The sequence below is a fragment of the Trachypithecus francoisi genome, unplaced genomic scaffold (assembly GCF_009764315.1).
Source record: "Trachypithecus francoisi isolate TF-2019V2 unplaced genomic scaffold, Tfra_2.0 Lachesis_group2, whole genome shotgun sequence".
Lineage (NCBI taxonomy): Eukaryota > Metazoa > Chordata > Mammalia > Primates > Cercopithecidae > Trachypithecus > Trachypithecus francoisi.
In genome coordinates, this window is record NW_022681465.1 from 143,658,172 (window position 1) to 143,679,019 (window position 20,848).

General features: G+C 38.1%; 1 protein-coding gene across 1 annotated transcript; it reads right to left on the reverse strand.

Moving 5' to 3' along the window:
- Positions 1-180: 180 nt before the first annotated feature.
- On the reverse strand, positions 181-19,974 carry SPINK13 (serine peptidase inhibitor Kazal type 13). The gene is made up of 5 exons (XM_033178626.1): positions 18,391-19,974; positions 16,817-16,919; positions 12,579-12,616; positions 4,270-4,397; positions 181-438 (listed from the first exon to the last, which is right to left on the reverse strand). Exons 2-5 carry the CDS (start codon positions 16,884-16,886, stop codon positions 390-392), a joined length of 285 nt encoding a protein of 94 aa, XP_033034517.1. The 5' UTR covers positions 16,887-16,919; positions 18,391-19,974; the 3' UTR covers positions 181-389.
- Positions 19,975-20,848: the final 874 nt, after the last annotated feature.

Genomic DNA, 20,848 nt, shown 5'->3' on the forward strand with positions numbered 1-20,848 from the left:
GTGGGGTAGGGTTTAATTCTGCAGATAGGCCTGCAATTGGTGGTAAGTATAATTTTGGGTAACAAGATATAACAAGATACAACAAGATATAACAGTTGGGTTAACAAGCCCAACTGGTGAAGATAATTTAAACTACACAAAATGGGAGGAAGATGACTTAAAACAATCAATACATAGAAATGAATATCAGCTCTTTTGTTGTTTATTTGTAATAAATGTGATATTTGGTTCTTGTTAGTTTGATTCCTTCATTTTTGTCTCCCATTTTGTTCGACATTTAAGTACAGCATAGGGATGTTATTTAATTTACATCTTCACACTCCAAAAGAAATACTTTTCTGAATTAAGTAGAAGAAAAGAATAAGCAAGTGTAGGTATTCGGTTACCCATTAATCACATTTTCCATATTTTTCAAATTCTATATAAAAACCAAATTCCCTAAAGAGAAGAGAAAAAAAAAGAAGAAGATTAGTATCATAAGGAACGTGAACATTGGTATTGAATGTACTTTTCCTTATCTTCTAAAAGAGGTCCTGAAAAGGGAGCTGCTTTTAAATTCCCTTTACATTCTTCTTTTTTTTTTTTTCATTTTTCTTTGTTACCACTGTAGTTTGTACATTCTTTCTCCATGTCTTGATTATTCAAAAGGTGTCCTATGACACTTTTTATGTAGAGTTTTTCATCCCCTAACCCATTCTCATCTCAATAACTTTCAATTCAACATAGAAATAACAGATTTTTTTTTTTACCAAGAGGTAAAAGATAACCACAGCAATAATGCTATGCGTAATTCACACAATTCGCTCCGTGCTCAAATTTTTCACTGTTTTCACACTGTCCATTGATTGTAGTCTATTCCCCTTTCTTGGGTATTTATATTTCACAGAAGACTAGCCTCTTATTTTCCATCTTTACATATTACCATTCTCTAAATACATAATATTTCTTTCAGCATTATATTTGTATTACATCTCTAAAGACACTGCACACTTTCTTGATTCCAAGTGTTTTCCCAAACAGTTGGCACTGTGTAGATTGAACAATCCATTTTCCATTTTCTTTTTTGTGTTCCATTTCTTTAAAACTCCTTTAGCCCTCTCGTTCTTCAAGAGACTTCTCACGCCAACCCCTATAATCAGGCTCACCTTTGATATATATCTAATGCACTCATTTGGTTCAAGAATGGCAAACATAAATGCTTGGAGCCTAGTGGGTAATATAAATAAGTGATGTGAACCACTTCCATTACAAAAAAGAGAGGAAGAGCTATGGTTGTTTGGAACACGTGATCTCCATTTGAACAGGGAGCTACTATGAGGTAGTGGAGTATTGCCTGATAAATCCTTGCTTAGTATCACTAAGCAAGTTTGAAATCTGTATTTTTGGGTAAATTCTATCAATGATTTCAAAACTTATTAAAACATCATTTTTTCCAACAAAACCAAGGTTGCTTTCTATTCTCATCAACTTTGTCTGCATATGTTCTTTTTGCCAAATAAGACCACAAGCTTTTTAAGAGTATGGACCGTTTCATGTAGTGTTCTCTTTTCTTAGCATATATTACCAGAGTGCTAGACTGAGTAGGCTTGAAGGATTCATTAAGGATAGTGAATATAACTCTATAAATTCTGGCCAAGTCTTGGATTCATCATTATTTTTCAAAGATTTTACATTGTTCACAAGTGGCGGATATCTCTGAGAGCAGTGAGTCCAATTTACAAGGGCTTTTTCCTCAAAACACTGCCAAGAGTAGAGACCAAGGAATTACCCTTCTCCTCCCATCATTCAAAAGAGCGTTAGGACTATTCTTCTTGCCCCAAGATATAGAAATGGCATGGAAATTAAGTTTACACATTCAGGTCATATGGAGAATTAAGCAAATATGCATGTCATGCACCATTCCTGCGATTGGAATTAATTTTCTGTGTTCCAGAATAAGATATGTTTGATATGAACTGTGCTCATATTGGCTACAATGTTACTGAACAGTTTTTAACTATTTTAACCAGCAGGGCTCTTCATTTATTCTTAGACTGAGAAATAAAAGCTAGAGTGGTCACAGTACATCTCTCAGAGTTACAAGGTAGAAAGGAAGGAAAGAAGGAAAGAGAGAGAGAGGGAGGAAGGAAGTAAGGAAGGAATTACTACACTAGAAATTATTACTAACTTCTGGAGGATGACTTAGAAGCCCAAGGAAGGATGGAAGAAAGTAGGAAGGAAAAATGGAGGGAGGGAGGGAGGAAGGAAGGAGGGAAGGAAAGGGAGGGAGGAAAGAAGGAAGCAAGGAAGGCAGGAAGGAAAGGGAGGAAGGAAGGAAGGAAGGAAGGAATTGATGAAGGAAGACAGGAAGGAAGAGAGGAAGGAAAGGAAGAGAGGGAGGAAGGAAGGAAAGAAGGGATTGTTTCTTTAACCTCTTCCCCGTTTTTGCCAAAGAGATCTGAGGCCTGATCTTTGAGCTGCTAACACTGCTCCATGAGGTTATGGCCTCCTCACATTTCCTAGATGAGCCTGAAAGGAATCTCAGAATGATCTTTGTGGGAAGTTGTGAAGTAATAGTCCAGCAGATCAAGGCCCACATTGCGTGTCTGCCTCAATCTATGTGATTTTCCAAAGGCCAGGGCATTATGACGGAGACCATCTTACACTGCTCTTTTTAGTAGTGTGTGTACAAACACCACAGAGTATAATAGAAATATTACATGGAAGAGCTACAAAGACATTTCCAAGTCTCTTTTCTGACTATCTCATTCCTAAGAAACCAACAGTAACCACATTAGGAAGGAAGGATAATGTAACTTAATTATTCTATATAGTCTGGTAACACTCCTGAATTCTAGTTCATCTTTGAATGAGAACAGTAGAGCAAACAGTAGAGACCTGGTTAACTTACATTTTTACATTTACATTCTTTTTCTTTAAAGGACATTTCAGTTATCCTCTGAAATGGAATAATCCTCATGGAAGGGTAACATGATACTAGAAGCTCATGAGGATTATTTTCAAAGAAAGCTGTGCAGAAGAGTTGGCTCAGCAGGCTTGGCATGCTCAAACCAGCTCCTGGCAGATAACCTACAAGCCCTTGGAATATTCTGTGCAATAGGGTATGTTTGTATATCTAGGACCTGGGTCTGCCAAAGAGTTTATGCTTGCCATGAAATTTATAATGAACACCTGTTGTTGTTTACCTAGGGTCCTGAACCACTCTATGCCAATTTGATCTCTGGCTGGACAGGAGCTAGAGATTAAGTATTTAAGGTCAGCCATGTAGGTGTTCTGTGCCTACCTGACTGACCCCCATTAAACAGTCTGAACACCACATCTTGGGTGAGCTTCCCTGGTAAGCAATGCTTCATGTGTGTTGTCATGGTAGCAGGTATCACTTCTGTGAGTCCACTGGGAGAAGACAGCTGGAAACTTGTGCCTGCCCTCTTGGGGACTCCACCTCATGCATCTTTGGTCTTTGCTGATTTTAGTTTGTATCCTTTCATTGTAATAAACAGTTACCATGAATATAACAGCTCTTCTCAGTTTTATGAGTCCTCCTGAATCCGCAAGCCTGAAGATAGTCTTGGGGATCCCCAACAGAGAAGATCTCACAGGTCATGAAGAAGTTAACTGACAAGATACAGGACTAATTTGTGAAAACAATTTTGAATGGAGCTAAATATATATTATAAGGAATATTATTAATTCTTTAGTCTAAATTTCCTACTGAATTTATTTGAAAGGCAAAAACAATATGAAAAGTTGACTGTCAATTTTTATACATGTAAGACCAAAAAACCCCTTTGCTACTTGTGTGTGTATCTATACCTGCATCTATGTTTATACCTTTGTCTATGTCTATAGCTGCATCTGCATCTTTTTCTACGCCTCTTAATAGCTACCAAACACTGATAGGTGCTATTCATAGGTTTGTCAATGTGACGTATAAAAAAAGTTGAGTTTTTTAAAAAATAACTAGATTTCCATTCATTGCTTGAGTATAATCTATAGATGACTTACAAATATAATCTCTGTACAGTTCTCCCAAAACATTATGTAAGCCTTTTTTCTTTTTTAAATGATTCAACTTTGAATATTAACTAAATTCTAGGAGACTTTCTTTCTTCACTCTGTCTGTAGTCTGTCCCCAGTTTTTGTAAATAATACAGGCTATTTTTTTTAAAAAAGTATGCATCAGTAAAACCCAATTCCTTCACTATGTTTCTTTGAAATTTCTGTGAAGAAGTAGAGGGAAAAAGTAATGGCAGTTTATTCTGTACTTACCACTGCTCAACACAAAAGAAACACTCATTCTGGAAAGTTCGGCCATTTGAGGCACAAACAGGTGCTATTACATCAGGGCAGTCTACATCGTAATATGGTTCCGGTGGCTGATACATTTTACATGGGGGCTGCAAGTACATGATACCATAAAATAACAAATAATAGATTCTCTTCCATCTATTTCTTCCTGTCACTTCTGCCCAACTTAAAAATAACATTAAATCATAACAGTCAATTAATCTTATCAAGGATTCCCTGTGCTGTGGTCTTCTGTCAGGCCAGTTTCTTTTTCTGATTGTAGTGTCCCCACCCATCTTATCATCTCTTCAAGTCGTAACCATTTTAATATTCCTGTTTAACCTTGAATGCAAAGTTTTCACTTAGCCTTCATGTTTCAATTCCAGTAAGAAGTTTATGAGTGGAGATACGTATGTGTTTGTGAACTTCTAGAGGACAGCCCTCAAGTGTCATTGGCCAGAATAAGGATTTTGTATTAAAACTTATTAGAACTCTCAGACAAGATAGCCGAATAGGAACAGCTGTGGTCTGCAGCTCCCAATGAGACCAATGCAGAAGGTGGGTGATTTCTGCATTTCCAACTGAGGTACCTGACGCATCTCACTGGGACTGGTTAGATTGTGGGTACAGCCCACAGAAGGTGAACAGAAGCAGAGTGGGACGTCACCTCATCCAGGAGGTGCAATGGCTCAGGGAACTCCCTCCCCTAGCCAAGGGAAGCCATGAGAGACTGTGCTGAGAAAGACAGTCCTATCCAGCCCAGATACTATGCTTTTCCCACAGTCTTCACAACCTGCAGACCAGGAGATTCCCTTGGGTGCCTACACTACCAGGGCCCTGGGTTTCTTTTTTTTTTGAGACGGAGTCTTGCTCTGCCGCCCAGGCTGGAGTGCAGTGGCCGGCTCTCAGCTCACTGCAAGCTCCGCCTCCCGGGTTCACGCCATTCTCCTGTCTCAGCCTCCCGAGTAGCTGGGACTACAGGCGCCCGCCTCGTCGCCCGGCTAGTTTTTTGTATTTTTTAGTAGAGACGGGGTTTCGCCGTATTAGCCAGGATGGTCTCGATCTCCTGACCTCGTGATCCGCCCGTCTCAGCCTCCCAAAGTGCTGGGATTACAGGCTTGAGCCACCGCGCCCGGCCGGGCCCTGGGTTTCAAGCACAAAACTGGGTGCCCGTTTGGGCAGACACTGAGCTAACTGCAGGAGTTTTTTTCAACCCCAGGGGTGCCTGGAACGCCAGCGAGACAGAACTGTTCACTCCCCTGGAAAGGGGGCTGAAGTCAGGGAGCCGAGTGGTCTTGCTCAGCAGGTCCCATCCCCACAGACCCCAGCAAGCTAAGATCCACCAGCTTGAAATTGTCACTGACAGCACAGCTGTCTAAAGTTGACCTGGGACACTCAAGCTTGGTGGGGGGAGGGGCGTCCACCATTACTGAGGCTTGAGTAGGCGGTTTTCCCCTCACAATGTAAACAAAGCTGCTGGGAAGTTCCGACTGGGTGGTGTCCACTGCAGCTCAGCAAAGCTGCTGTAGCCAGACTGCCTCTCTAGATTTCTCCTCCCTGGGCAGGGCATCACTAACAAAAAGGCAGCAGCCCCAGTCAGGGGCTTATAGATAAAACTCCCATCTCCCTAGAACAGAGCACCTGGGGGAAGGGGCTGCTGTGGGTGCATCTTCAGCAGACTTAAAGGTTCCTGCCTGCTGGCTCTAGAAAGAGCAGCGAATCTCCCAGCACAGTGCTTGAGCTCAGCTACGGGATAGACTGCCTCCTCAGGTGGGTCCCTGACCCCCATGCCTCCTAATGGGGAGACACCTCCCAGCAGGGGTCTACAGACACCTCAAAGAAGAGAGCTCTGGCTGGCATCTGGCGGGTGCTACTCTGGGCCAAAGTTTCTGGAGGAAGGAGCAGGCAACAATCTTTACTGTTCTGCAGCCTCTACTGGTGATAACCAGACAAACAGGGGCTGGAGTGGACCTCCAGCAAACTCCAGCAGACCTGCAGAAGAGGGACCTGACTGTTAGAAGGCAAACTAACAAATGGAAAGCGATAGTATCAACATCAACCAAAAGGATGACCATGCAAAAACTCGATCTGAAGATCTCCAACATCAAAGACCAAAGGTAGATAAATCCATGAAGATGAGGAAAAACCAGCCCCAAAAGGCTTAAAGTTTCAAAACTCAGAATGCCTCTTCCCCTCCAAAGGATCACAACTTCTTGGCAGCAAGGAAACAAAACTGGATGGAAAATGAGTTTGACAAATTGACAGAAGTAGGCTTCAGAAGGTGAGTAATAGCAAACTCCTCTGAGTCAAAGGAGTATATTCTAACCCAATGCAATGTTTAGAGAAGAACATAAATGACCTGATGAAGATGAAAAACACAGCATGAGAACTTCATGAAGCATACACAAGTATCAATAGCCAAATCAATTAGCAAAAGAAAGGATATCAGAGATTGAAGATCAACTTAATGAAATAAAGTGTGAAGACAAGATTAGAGAAAAAAGGATGAAAAGGAATGAACAAAGCCTCCAAGAAATATGGGACTATGTGAAAAGACCAAACCTACGTTTGATTGGTATACCTGAAAGTGATGGGGAGAATGGAACGAAGTTGGAAAAAACACTTCAGGAGAACTTCCCCAACCTAGCAAGGCAGACCAACATTCAAATTTAGGATAAATGGAGAACACTACAAAGATACTCCTAAAGAAGAGCAAACCCAAGAAACATAATTTTCAGATTCACCAAGGTTGAAATGAAGGAAAAAATGTTAAGGGCAGCCAGAGAGAAAGGTCGGGTTACCCACAAAAAGAAGCCCATCAAACTAACAGTGGATGTCTCTGCAGAAACTCTACAAGCCAGAAGAGAGTGGGAGTCAATGTTCAACATTCTTAAAGAAAAGAATTTTCAACCCAGAATTTCATATCCAGCCAAACTAAGCTTCATAAGGGAAGGAGAAATAAAATCCTTCACAGACAAGCAAATGCTAGGGATTTTGTCACTACCAGGCCTGCCTTACAAGAGCTCCTGAGGGAAGCACTAAACATGGGAAGGAAAAACTGGTATCAGCCACTGCAAAAACATACCAAAATGTAAAGACTGTCAACACTATGAAGAAACTGCATCAACTAATGGGCAAAATAATCAGTTAGCATAATAATGACAGGATCAGATTTACCTATAACAATATTAACCTTAAATGTAAATGGGCTAAATGCCCCAATTAAAAGACACAGACTGGCAAATTGGATAAAGAGTCAAGACCCATCGATGTGCTGTATCCAGGAGACCCATCTCATGTGCAAAGACACACATAGACTCAAAATAAAGGGATGGTGGAAGATTTACCAAGCAAATGGAAAGCAAACAAAAGTAGGGGTTGCAATTTTAGTCTCTGATAAAACAGACTTTAAACCAACAAACATAAAAAGAGACAAAGAAGGCCATTACATAATGGTAAAGGGATCAATGCAACAAGAAGAGCTAACTATCCTAAATATATATGCACCCAATACAGGAGCACCCAGATTCATAAAGCAAGTTCTTAGAGACCTACAAGGGGACTTACACTCCCACACAATAATAGTGGGAGACTTTAACACCCCCATGTCAGATAGATTGATGAGACAGAAAATTAACAAGGATATTCAGGACTTGAACTCAGTTCTGGACCAAGTGGACCTAATAGACATCTACAGAACTTTCCACCCCAAATCAACAAAATATATATTCTTCTCAGCACCACATCACACTTATTCTAAAATTGAACACATTATTGGAAGTAAAACACTCCTCAGCAAATGCAAAAGAATGGAAATCGTAACAAACAGTCTCTCAGACCACAGCGCAATCAAATTATAACTCAGGATTAAGAAACTCACCAAAAACTGCACAACTACATGAACACAGAACAACCTGCTCCTGAATAGCTAGTGGGTAAATAACAAAATTAAGGCAAAAATGAAGATATTCTTTGAAACTGATGAGAACAAAGACACAACATAACAGAATATCTTGGATGCAGCTAAAGCAGTGTTTAGAGGGAAATTTATAGCAATAAATGCCCACAGGAGAAAGTGGGAAATATCTAAAATTGACACCTTAACATCACAATTATAAGAACTAGAGAAGCAAGAGCAGACAAATTCAAAAGCTAGCAGAAGACAAGAAATAACTAAGATCAGAGCAGAACTGAAGGTGATAGAGACTCAAAAATCCCTTCAAAAAATCAATGAATCTAGGAGCTGGTTTTTTGAAAACAGACTGCTAGTCAGACAAATAAAGAAGAAAAGAGAGAAGAATGAAATAGACACAATAAAAAATGATAAAAGGGATATCACCACCAATCCCACAGAAATACAAACTACAATCAGAGAATACTATAAACACCTCTATGCAAATAAACTAGAAAATCTAGAAGAAATGGATAAATTCCTGAACACATACATCCTCCCAAGACTAAACCAGGAAGAAGTCGAATCCCTAAATAGACCAATAACAAGTCCTGAAATAGAGGCAGTAATTAATAGCCTACCAACCAAAAAAAGCCCAGGACCAGATGGATTCACAGCTGAATTCCACCGGAGGTACAAAGAGGAGCTGGTAACATTCCTTCTGAAATTGTTCCAAATAATAGAAAAAGAGGGACTCCTCCCTAACTCATTTTATGAGGTCAGCATCATTCTGATACCAAAACCTGGCAGAGACACAAGAAGAAAAGAAAATTTCATACCAAGATCCCTGATGAACATGGATATGAAAATCCTCAATAAAATACTGGCAAACTGAATCTAGCAGCACATCAAAAAGCTTACCCACTATGATCAAGTTGGCTTCATCCTTGCGATGCAAGGTTTGTTTAACATATGCAAATCAATAAACACAATCCATCACACAAACAGAACCAATGACAAAAACCACATGATTATCTCAATAGGTGCAGAAAAGACCTTCAATAAAATTCAACACCCCTTCATGCTAAAAACACTCAATAAACTAGGTATTGATTGAATGTATCTCAAAATAATAAGAGCTATTTATGAAAAACCCATTGCCAATATCATACTGAATGGGCAAAAGCTGGAAGCATTCTCTTTGAAAACCAGCACAAGGCAAGGATGTCCTCTTTCACCACTCCTATTCAACATAGTATTAGAAGTTCTGACCAGGGCATTAAGGCAAGAGAAAGAAATAAAGGGTATTCAAATAGGAAGAGAGGAAGTCAAATTATCTCTGTTTGCAGATGACATGATCATACATTTAGAAAATTCCATCACCTCAGCCCCAAAATTCCTTAGGCTGATAAGCAACTTCAGCAAAGTTTCAGGATACAAAATCAATGTACAAAAATCATAAGCATTCCTATACACCAATAATAGACAAACAGAGAGCCAAATCATGAGTGAACTCTCATTCACAATTGCTACAAAGAGAATAAAATACCTAGGAATACAACTTACAAGGGATGTGAAGGACCTCTTCAAGGAGAACTACAAACCACTGCTCAAGGAAGTAAGAGAGAATACAAACAAATGGAAAAACATCCTATGCTCATGGATAGGAAGAATCAATATTGTGAAAATGGCAATACTGCCCAAAGTAATTTATAGATTCAATGTTATTCCCATCAAGCTACCATAGACTTTCTTCACATAATTAGAAAAAAATACTTTAAATTTCATATGGAACCAAAAAAGAACCCACATAGCCAAGACAATTTTAAGCAAAAAGAACAAAGCTAGAGGCATCATACTACCTGACTTCAAACTATACTATAAGGCAACAGTAACCAAAACAGCTATATAGACCAATGGAACAGAACAGAGGTCTCAGAAATAACATCACACATACACAACCATCTGATCTTTGACAAATTTGACAAAAACAAGCAATGGGGTAAGGATTCCCTATTTAATAAATGGTGTTGGGAAAGCTGTCTAACCATATGCCAAAAACTGAAACTGGATCCCTTTCTTACACCTCATACGAAAATTAACTCAAGATGGATTAACGATTTAAATGCAAGACCTAAAACCATAAATTCCCTAGAAGAAAACCTAGGCAATACCATTCAGGACACAGGCATGGGCAAATACTTCATGACTAAAAAACACCAAAAGCAATTGGCAACAGAAGCCAAAATTGACAAATGGGATCTAATCAAACTAAAGAGCTTCTGCCCAGCAAAATAAACTATCATCAGAGTGAACAGGCAACCTACAGAATGGGAGAGAGTTTTTGCAATCTATCCATCTGACAAAGGGTTAATATCCAGACTCTACAAGGAACTTAAACAAATTTACAAGAAAAAAAACAACCTCATCAAAAAGTGGGCAAAGGATATGAACAGACATTTTTCAAAAGAAGACATTTATGTGCCAACAAACATATGAAAAAAAACCTCATCATCACTGGTCATCAGAGAAATGCAAATCAAAACCACAATGAGATACCATCTCACACCAGTTAGAACGGCGATCATTAAAAAGTCAGGAAACAGGCCGGGTGCGGTGGCTCACGCCTGTAATCCCAGCACTTTGGGAGGCCGAGGCGGGCGGATTACGAGGTCAGGAGATAGAGATAATCCTGGCTAACAATGGTGAAACCCCATCTCTACTAAAAAATACAAAAAATTAGCTAAGCATGGTGGCGGGTGCCTCTAGTCCCAGCTACTTGGGAGGCTAAAGCAGGAGAATGATGTGAACCTGGGAGGTGGTGCTTGCAGTAAGCCGAGAACGTGCCACTGCTCTCCAGCCTGGGTGACAGAGCGAGACTCTGTCAAAAAAAAAAAAAAAGAAAAAAAAGAAAAAATGTCAGGAAACAACAGATGCTGGAGAGGATGTGGAGAAATAGGAACGCTTTTACACTGTTGGTGGGAGTGTAAATTAGTTCAACCATTGTGGAGGACAGTGTGGCAAGTCCTCAAGTATCTAGAACTAGAAATACTATTTGACACAGCAATCTCTTTACTGGGTATATACCCAAAGGATTATAAATCATTCTACTATAAAAACACATGCTCACATATGTTTATTGTAGCACTATTCACAATAGCAAAGACTTGGAACCAACCCAAATGCCCATCAATGATAGACTGGATAAAGAAAATGTGGCACATACACACCACAGAATACTATGCAGCCACGAAAAAGAATGAGTTCATGTCCTTTGCAGGGACATGTATGGAGCTGGAAACCATCACTCTCAGCAAATTAACACAGGAACAGAAAACCAAGCACTACATATTCTCACTCATAAGTAGGAGTTGAATAATGAGAACACATGAACACAGGGAGGGGAACATTACACACTGGGGCCTGTTGTGGGGGCGGGGACAAGGAGAGGAATAGCATTAAGAGAAATACCTAATGTAGATGATGGGTTGATGGGTGTGGCAAAACAACACTGCACATGTATACCTAGGTAGCAAACCTGTGTGTTCTGCACATGTATCCCAAAACTTATTAAAACTGAGAATAAACCCTGTATTTACCACTGTTTAGCTTTGTGACTTTGAACACATGGCAGGCATTATTTTACTTAATGCTCAGAGATATATTTACTCAATATTTTATTTGACTAAAAAGATATTTATTTTACTAAAATATTATATTTTAGTAAATATGGCACATATACACCTCCCTGTGTTCATGTGTTATTATTCAACTCCCACTTATGAGTGGGAATATGTGGTGTTTGGTTTTCTGTTCCTGTGTTAATTTGCTGAGAATGATGGTTTCCAGCTCCATACATGTCTCTGCAAAGGACATGAACTCATTATTTTTCATCGCTGCATAGTATTCCATGGTGTATATGTGCCACATAGTAAAGCTTGTGCTACATGGAGACAATCTAATTCTGGAGAGGTCTGTGTGCAAGGTCACATAGAATCCTTCCATTCTGCTTTACCTCCATGAAGATTTATTTATTTATTTATAGACAGGGTTTCACTCTGTTGCCCAGGCTGGAGTGCAGTGGTCCATTATGGCTTACTGCAGTTTCCAACTCCTGGCCTCAAGTGACCCTCCCAACTCAACCTCCCATGTAGCTGGCTATAGGCTTGCCCCACCACACGTGGCTAATTTTTGTATTTTTTTAGACACAAGATCTTCCTATGTTGCTCTGGCTGACCTTGAGCTCCTGGGCTCAGGTGATCCTCCCGCCTCAGCCTCCCTAAGTTCTGGAATTACAGGCATGAGCCACTGTGCCTGACTTTCCATGAAGTTTTAGATCTCATGTCAAGAGCATGATTAGACTAGAATTATGATCTAGAACTGAGAATTTTAAACTTACCTTAGGCCATTTAGTGAAGTCACGTTTTTTGAAAATTGCTGCAAATAAAGAACAAACACAGTAAGTTAAAGGAAATAGTTCTCCATGGGATATCATATCACTTATTGAAGTCACTGACTGAATAACGTAATTTCTCATTTACAAAAATGTATGCAAAATAAGTTTAATAGCAATAGAATTTGCAGTAACATTCCTTTTTAAATTACTTTATCCACTTATTCTTTCTTTTTCACAGTCTTGATTTTATTTATAAATTTGCTGTATCAGTGAGGAAAGAGTAAAAACTGTTTGAGGTTGTATATATAACTTACAAATAATTTTATTTATTTATTTTCACTTTTGTTGGCTTTAGCTTCCTCTTCACTGCAAGTGGGTTATGCATTTTTAAAATTTAGAAAATAAATATGATATAGTAAGTAATGTATCAGGCCAGTTCCTACCAAGATGCTGAATTAAAGTGGACACAGGGATGATAAGAAAACTGAGGGAGTTCGCTGGCTTTCAGGATACTGACTTTATGGGGTGCTTGTATGAGGGTTGCTGGTGTTGCCTGGGATAGAGGGTTACTAGCTGCCTGTGGGAAAATGAAATAAGAAAGTACTTATTGTATTTTGGTCTTACTTATCTGTCACTGTTAAGTGATATTTAAAATATCGTAGAATATTCTGACTTTCCAAAAGTTAGAATTTTCAAAAGTTAAAAGAAAAATTCTGCATGATATTTAGAAATCTTCCCACAAAGACTACCAACCTTTTGAGGAATAGGTCTTGCTGATTACATGTACACTCTTTCAGAGAACCAAAAAGATAGAATGCTTTTATCTACTTCTGAAAGGTCAGGATATTTTTACGACAAAGGTAACTGGATACAGTTACAAGAAAAAAAAATAAAGGTCTTCATCTAGTAAAAATGAAACAAAATTACATGTATATACTGTACATCATGCATAAGAATTAATTCCAAATGAATCAGGATCTAAACATAAAAAATAAAACTCTATAATAATTAAAATGACAATTTTTTAATTATAATGATTCATTAATCTAAATACAATAACAGAAAACACAGATGCATTTTTTTACTTAAAAATTAAAACAACTTCCTGGCAAAAAATAAACATATACAATCTAAAAAGATTTTTGATAAAGGGCTAATACGCCTAATTTATGAAGAACTCATTAAAATTGAGGGAAGAATAAAACAAGAAACGTAACTGAAGAACAGGCAATATACATGCAAATATAATTCACACAAGCATAGATACTCAAAAAGATACAGAAATGACCCTTGAATCTCTAAAGGAAATTCAGCCTTACTCATGCTAAGAAAAATGCTAATTAAAACCATATGGAAATACCATTCATCACCGATCAGATTAGCTGTTGAGAAAGAGGTTCCTGGTGGGAATCCAAATTGGAAGAATGTTTATGAAGTAAAATTTGACAATATTGAACAAAACTATATTTGCATTTACAGAATTCTTATTCCATGCTTTTGCAAAATGTGAGCCTACAAATTAGAACTCAATGCATAAATGACTTTTTTGTCTTCAGAGTAAGAGTATATAGTTCAGCTAATAGACTCAAAGATAAGTTGGGTTAGTTCCATTCCTCCCATTTTGGTGTAAACATATTTTTCCTTTAAAATATGGCTTAGTTAATTTGTTAAAGACAGACCTGAAGGTTCGGTACTTGTGATTTCTGGTGTGGATCCTGAGAACAGGAAGTATTGGCATCCTAAAGGTCTGACATTTGCATAACAGATTGGCATAAAGATAAAAAATAGATCAGTGAAAAGGATAGAGTCCAGAAATATAGGCATCTAAGAAGTTCAAAAATATACACTTCTGTGGACAAGTGCTTTTTGGCAAAGGTGAAAGAACAATTTAGTGGAAAAAGAATCATCCTTTCCACAAATCACACTAAAACAATTGGGCTTCTGGAAGGAAAACAAAAAAGAATCTCAATTTATATGTTGCACTATTATCTGAAACATTTTTTATTATCTAATATTTTTTAAATTTTAGTTTTCTAATGAAAAGTTACTAGTTCATGCAGCAACTTTGGAGAACCATCTGGCATTATCTTCTAGTATAGAAAATTCACACACATTGTAGCATAGCAACTCTACTCTTAGATACATACCTAAGAGAAACTCTTGTTCATGTGCATCAAAAAACATGTATAAGAATATTTCTACCAGCTCTGCCCTTAACATCATAAATTTGTAAGTAAACCAAATGTCCATCAACAGAAGAGTAATGATATTAGGGTATAGTTGCACATTGGGATATTATTCATTGGTGTGATATTATTCATGGATGAAACTAAATGAACAACTGCACACATGAATATGTATAAATTTAAATAGTAGGTAGGAAAAAGCAAATTTCAAAAGATGAAAAGATTCTCTTATGTAATATTGAACTAAAAAGTCCTAATAATAGGCAGGGCGTGGTGGCTCACGCCTGTAATTCCAGCACTTTGGGAGGTTGAAGTGGGCGGATCACGAGGTCAGGAGATTGAGACCATCCTGGCTAACACGGTGAAATCTCGTCTCTACTAAAAATACAGTAAAATTAGCCGGGCAAGGTGGCAGACGCCTGTAGTCCCAGCTACACGGGAGGCTGCGGCAGGAGAATGGCGTGAACCCGGGAGGCGGAGCTTGCAGTGAAATGAGATCGCACCACTGCACTCCAGCCTGGGCGACAGAAAGAGACTCCGTCTCCAAAAAATAAAAAAAGCTGTATATGACAAGTTATATAAATGTTACATAAATGTTAAAATAATTATAAAAATATATTTTCCATGATGTGTATAAATAAAAGACTATATTAAAAATAAGAGCATGGGAAGAATGGACATAAGATTTAGAATGACTGAAATTGAAGTAAGAATTTTGGGAAAAAATAAATTAAAAAAAGATGTAGAATTGTTTTTATTGGATGAAGATAGACGAGAATTGGATGACTGAATACTACATTATTGGATTTGAACTTTTGTCAGTAGTCTAGAGTTTTGCAGGAATGATATATTCATGGTGCTTTTTGATTGAACCCAATGAAATTTATTGAACCAAGTATTGTGATTAATCCAATTCTATCCAACTGAGGCATATTTAAAATAATAAAGTATATTACAGAGAACCTACACACAGCAGGCAATCAATTGATAATAGCTACATTTTTAAACATTCATTTATTGAGCATTTACTTTTGTATCATGTATTTAAGGATGATCTGGAAATGCAAACATGAGGTTGTACTGTCTGCTTTACTAATTTGTAACTGATTTGCAGGTGTACTATTTTCTTATTGCTGTTGTAATGAATTGTCACAAATATAGTGACTTAAAACAACACAAATTTATTATCTTACAATTCTGGAGGTTAGAAGTCCTAAAGTCAAGATGTCAGCACTGATGCATTCCTCCTGGAGTTTCTAGGGAAGAATTAATTTCCTTACCTTTTCCAGCTTCTACAGGCTGTCTGAGTTCCTTGGCCCATGGCCCTTTTACTGCACCATTCTAACTTCTGCTTCCATTGTCACATCTTCTCTGACTTGGGCCCTCCTGCCTCCCTCTGATAAGAATCCTTGTGATTATATTGTTCCAGCTGAATAATCCAGTATAAGTTTTCAATCTTAGGATCCTTAACTAAATTACATCTGCAAAGTCCCCTGTGCCATGCAAGGCAACATATTCACAGGTTCAAGTGATTAGGACTTGAACATTTTGGGGAGGCATTATTCCATCTATAATTAGCAGGTAACATAGGTTTTGTTTTTATACATTCATGATTTTTACTATTGAACTCTAAAGACACATGTCAACCCAACATCAATCACAGAAATACCTTTTATTTTTCATTGGCTTATTTTTCATTATCATATTTATCATATCACTTACCATATTTGAAAGCCATAAGAAAATGCATCATTTTTTCTAGGAAAAATAATAATTGTAGTGTATATTGCTTACAGTAAAAAATATCACAGTTTTCTCTGCTCTAGAGGATTTCTTTTGAATCCACAGAATAGACACGAAGTTGTGACTCCACCATGTAGAAAACAAGTTTGATTTTTCTATTTAAGAATGTACATTTTAATTATACCCAATTTGGACTACACTGGCTTACATTTCAGCAAAATATTTCCCATAAAAGTCAAAAATTACTCATTTTCTTTCCTATAACTTTAAGAAAATCAGAGTTTATCTCCCAAAACCTCTTAGGTTACTCACCTGAGGAAACCATATGTGTCAAAGTAGAGGATATCAGGAAAAATATAATCTTGTGGGGAAAGGCAGCCATTTGATCTCATATAGGACTCTTCTTTGATAAGGCCTGTGAACATGCCCAAGATTCTTTGTTTTTAGTTTCCTGCACAGCTAGCTTTTCCAATGTGAGAGAACACAATACCCTATGGTGATACCATCCCCGTACACTTGCCCTGGTGGTTCTTATACTGACATGGTCTCCAGGAACTCAGGCCTGAGAGACCCTTTTTCTTTCAAGAAGAAAATGAAAAACATAAAAACATGACTTTTTTTTTTTTTTTTTCTGCCAAAACCTAGCTGACAATCACAGTTCTGGCCTGGAAGAAAAATTAAGCTCAAGATTCATCAGGGTTGACTCAAAGTCTATCACCTATACATAGGTTCATTCTACAATTATCTAATTATCTCACAGCTAATTACCTAAGCTACTGCCTTCTTGTTCGTGAACACAGACATGTAAAGAATTCATAAGAATTCTGAGGTAACAGGTGTAAACTGAGGGCTGTCCTGTACAATCTTGGACCTATCACCCTATAACATGTGATTCCCTGGGATGGACCAGTTTCTCCCACATTTAAGCCCTTTATTTCCCAGCTACATTTCTCTTTGCCAGGTCAGTCACATGGGCTCAAATATAAAGAATAGGTTAAAAATGGAATCGTTGGTTATGCTTAATAAAAATTGTGTATACCTTACCTGATGCAAGAATCAGAATAAAAAAATGTGACATATGACTTTGAATTGAGTGAGATGCTAGAAATCACAGAGTTTGGAGTTAGATGGGAGTTCAAATTCTTGGTTTAATGTCTCTGAGAAGTGTAGGCCTCAGAAAGTATGAACTTCATAGGATATTGAAAGAATCAACTGGTATTAATATAAGCAGAGCTTAAACATATTAAATTGACAATTTGTTTAGCCCAACTTTTCTTTTCTTTTTTTTTTTTCTTTTTGAGACGGAGTCTCGCTCTGTCTCCCAGGCTGGAGTACAGTGGCCGTATCTCAGCTCACTACAAGCTCCGCCTCCCGGGTTCCCACCATTCTCCTGCCTCAGCCTCCCGAGTAGCTGGGACTACAGGCGCCCGCCACCTCACCCGGCTAGTTTTTTGTATTTTTTAGTAGAGACGGGGTTTCACCGTGTTAGCCAGGATGGTCTCAATCTCCTGACCTCGTGATCCGCCCGTCTCGGCGTCCCAAAGTGCTGGGATTACAGGCTTGAGCCACCGCGCCCGGCCTAGCCCAACTTTTCTTTGCTGTGGGTGAAATATTTAGGCCCAGGGAGGAGATACCTTCCCAGTCCATTTCCTTAACTTGCTCACGCCCTATTCTATCCATTCTGTCTGCTTTCAAAATTGTAGCAGGGGCATATAGAGAAATGAAGGAGAATCATAAATAAGCATGACATTTTCTCCACTTTAATATGCAGAGGAAACAAAGGGAGGGTGTTGAGGAAAAAGAGGGAAACGCACTGACAGAGAGGAAAGCTGAAGAGACCCCACCACTGACTTGGACTAAGGAGAGAGAAGTCAAAGAGTAGTTACCTAGATGAGGTGGCTGAACATGGACCTGCGCTTGTCACTTTGGGTGTCACAACTAGCCTTCAGAAGAGCTGCTGTTCCAGAAGTCTGTACTCAAGGACATGCAGCAGTGGGGGCTGACTCATTGCATAGCTGAGTGACCAATTGCTTGGCATGAGTTTACTCTAATGGCTGTTTCTGAGTTTGATCCCTCTCCTGAACCACCCCCTCTCATGTGTCCTGTTCCAGCAGGAAGAGACAGACCTGGAGGTTCTGTACTTGTGATTTCTGGTTGTGGATCTTGAGAACAAGAAGTACTGGGATCCTAAAGTTCTGACATTTGCAAAGCAGATTAATGACCTACCACATTCCAGATCATTTGGTGATTGTGTGTGTGTGGGTGTATGTGTGTGTGTGTGCGTGCCAATTTCAAGGTGGTTCCAGCCTTTCTAGTCTTCTCTGACCCTTATTCTCAGAAGTCACACCTGTTCCGTCTTTCTAGGATATAATTTTTGTTTTTCTATTAGCCTGGGTAACTCCCCAACCAATAAGGTTTGCAATATCCAAGCCTCCTAATTTCTCTACTTATTAGCTTATATTACGCTTCAGCATCAGCAAGCCTAAAAACTTGCCATTATCTGGAAAAGTTCTATTTCACAGGCTTTAAACTCTCCTAGAGTCGTTAGTACTCTTTTACGGCTTTGTGTTCCTGTACTAGCTTGAATTCCATAGTCTGACATTAACATTTAGCTCCTTGACATGTGCATCCTCTCCTGATGTCCTGCTCTCTATTTTTCCTTCTTTCTTACAAGTTGGGATAAATTCAGCTTCTTATTTTCCTGCTCCAGACCTTGGTTGTGGAGAAAGACAGAAAAAGTTCCATACAGGGGACTCTGTGATCCTGATAACATCATTATTTACCTAAACTCTTTAGACTCCAGTGAAAGCTTCTTATTTAATGTCATTTTCCTACCTTATGCCACCTGTCCCATACCATTTTCTTTGTTTTATGCAATTCGTTTCCACTATCTGATCCCATTCCACCCATATGACTTTGAGTGGAAAACTTCATCTCTTAGTTACTGAGTAAACAAGCTTCAGGATGAACAAGCCCTGTCCACTATGTTCCTTTTACTTTAAAATTCTGGAATTTTTATGATCTACCTTTTTTTCCTCTGTTTTTTTTCTTCACTCCATATCAACTTACCTAGGGATCTATACCTTCATTCATTCTTTTCATTCTGTCGGCATCTGGCTATGGAGTTTACATTTGTCATCATATTTATTCCTCATAAGAATCCTATGAGGTATATACCACTGAGTCTTGTATAAGAGAAAAAGAAACTGAGATAGGGATAACTCAAAGGGATAATTCATTTGCTGAAGCTACCAACTAGCTACTAACCATGCTACAATGGACAGAGATGACATTCATGCCAAAGGCCATGTTCACTTGCTTTCTCTACATTTGCTCTAAATTTAGAGAAAAAAAATCCCTTCAATTTATCCTCCAACAGTCTTCTTAGAACCCTACCATGGATGTCTTGTATAACACGTTTCACCTTTCTGGTAAAAAAAAAAAAAAAAAAAAAAAAAAAGTACCCCCTCTTCCTTTCATTAAATCTTGCTTTTCCCAAAGCCAGTGCTTTTAATCTCTTCAAAATACTGCCTTTTAATTAATTAGAATATAGGCTCTATGAAGGAAAAGGCCTTGCCTATATCTGTTAATAATTTTTACCTTGTAATCACAGTGAAGAGCATTGAATTTGCCAGAAAGTAAGTATTCAGTAAATAGATATAAGAAGAAATAGAGTAATCCACCCGTCCTTTTTTTATTTGGTTGTTTACTGTGTTCTTGGATATTTTTAAAAATGTGTTTTCACAGATGACATTGTATCTAGTCCACCAAAAAAAAACCCAAAAAACAAAAAACACTTAATTTTGATTAAGGAGTCACATACATTTTGGAAAAGTAACATTTATGTAATACAGTTCCTTTATACATGAATATGATGGGCCTTCTTTTTGACTTGCAGGGTAGTTTATCCATTTTATTTATATACAGATATTACCTCAATGGTGGACACAAATCTAAATACAAATCTGATCTTTTTGCCCTGCTCAAGTCCTCCATTGGCTCTTCATTGCTTATATTATGGTACTATTATTTATGGTAATAATACTTGGGTATGAAGAAAGTAACATTTTACTTTGTGTAACTGAAATCAACTTGTTCATTTTACTTAAGGATAAAGTTACCCTCCTTTTTCCCCCTGAATAGAAACACGTACAATATTCCTTGCATACTTTTCATGTATGCAATGTTGCTTCCCTTCACCCTCATTATTTCTAGTGTTTTTATGCACATATATTGATTATAATGTTTAACCATTAGTAACCGTTCTTTTACGGAGAAAATGAGAAAGTAGATTGTTGTGATTTATCTGTCATATATAAGAATTTTATAGCAGATTAGCAAATT

Excerpts from the sequence above, each read along its gene's own strand:
- SPINK13 (XM_033178626.1), bottom strand. The coding sequence starts at position 16,886 with ATGGCTGCCTTTCCCCACAAGATTATATTTTTCCTGATATCCTCTACT. Across the intron at positions 12,617-16,816 it reads GACACATATGGTTTCCTCAG|CAATTTTCAAAAAACGTGAC; the intron begins GTGAGTAACCTA and ends CTTTATTTGCAG. Across the intron at positions 4,398-12,578 it reads ACTTCACTAAATGGCCTAAG|CCCCCATGTAAAATGTATCA; the intron begins GTAAGTTTAAAA and ends ATGTACTTGCAG.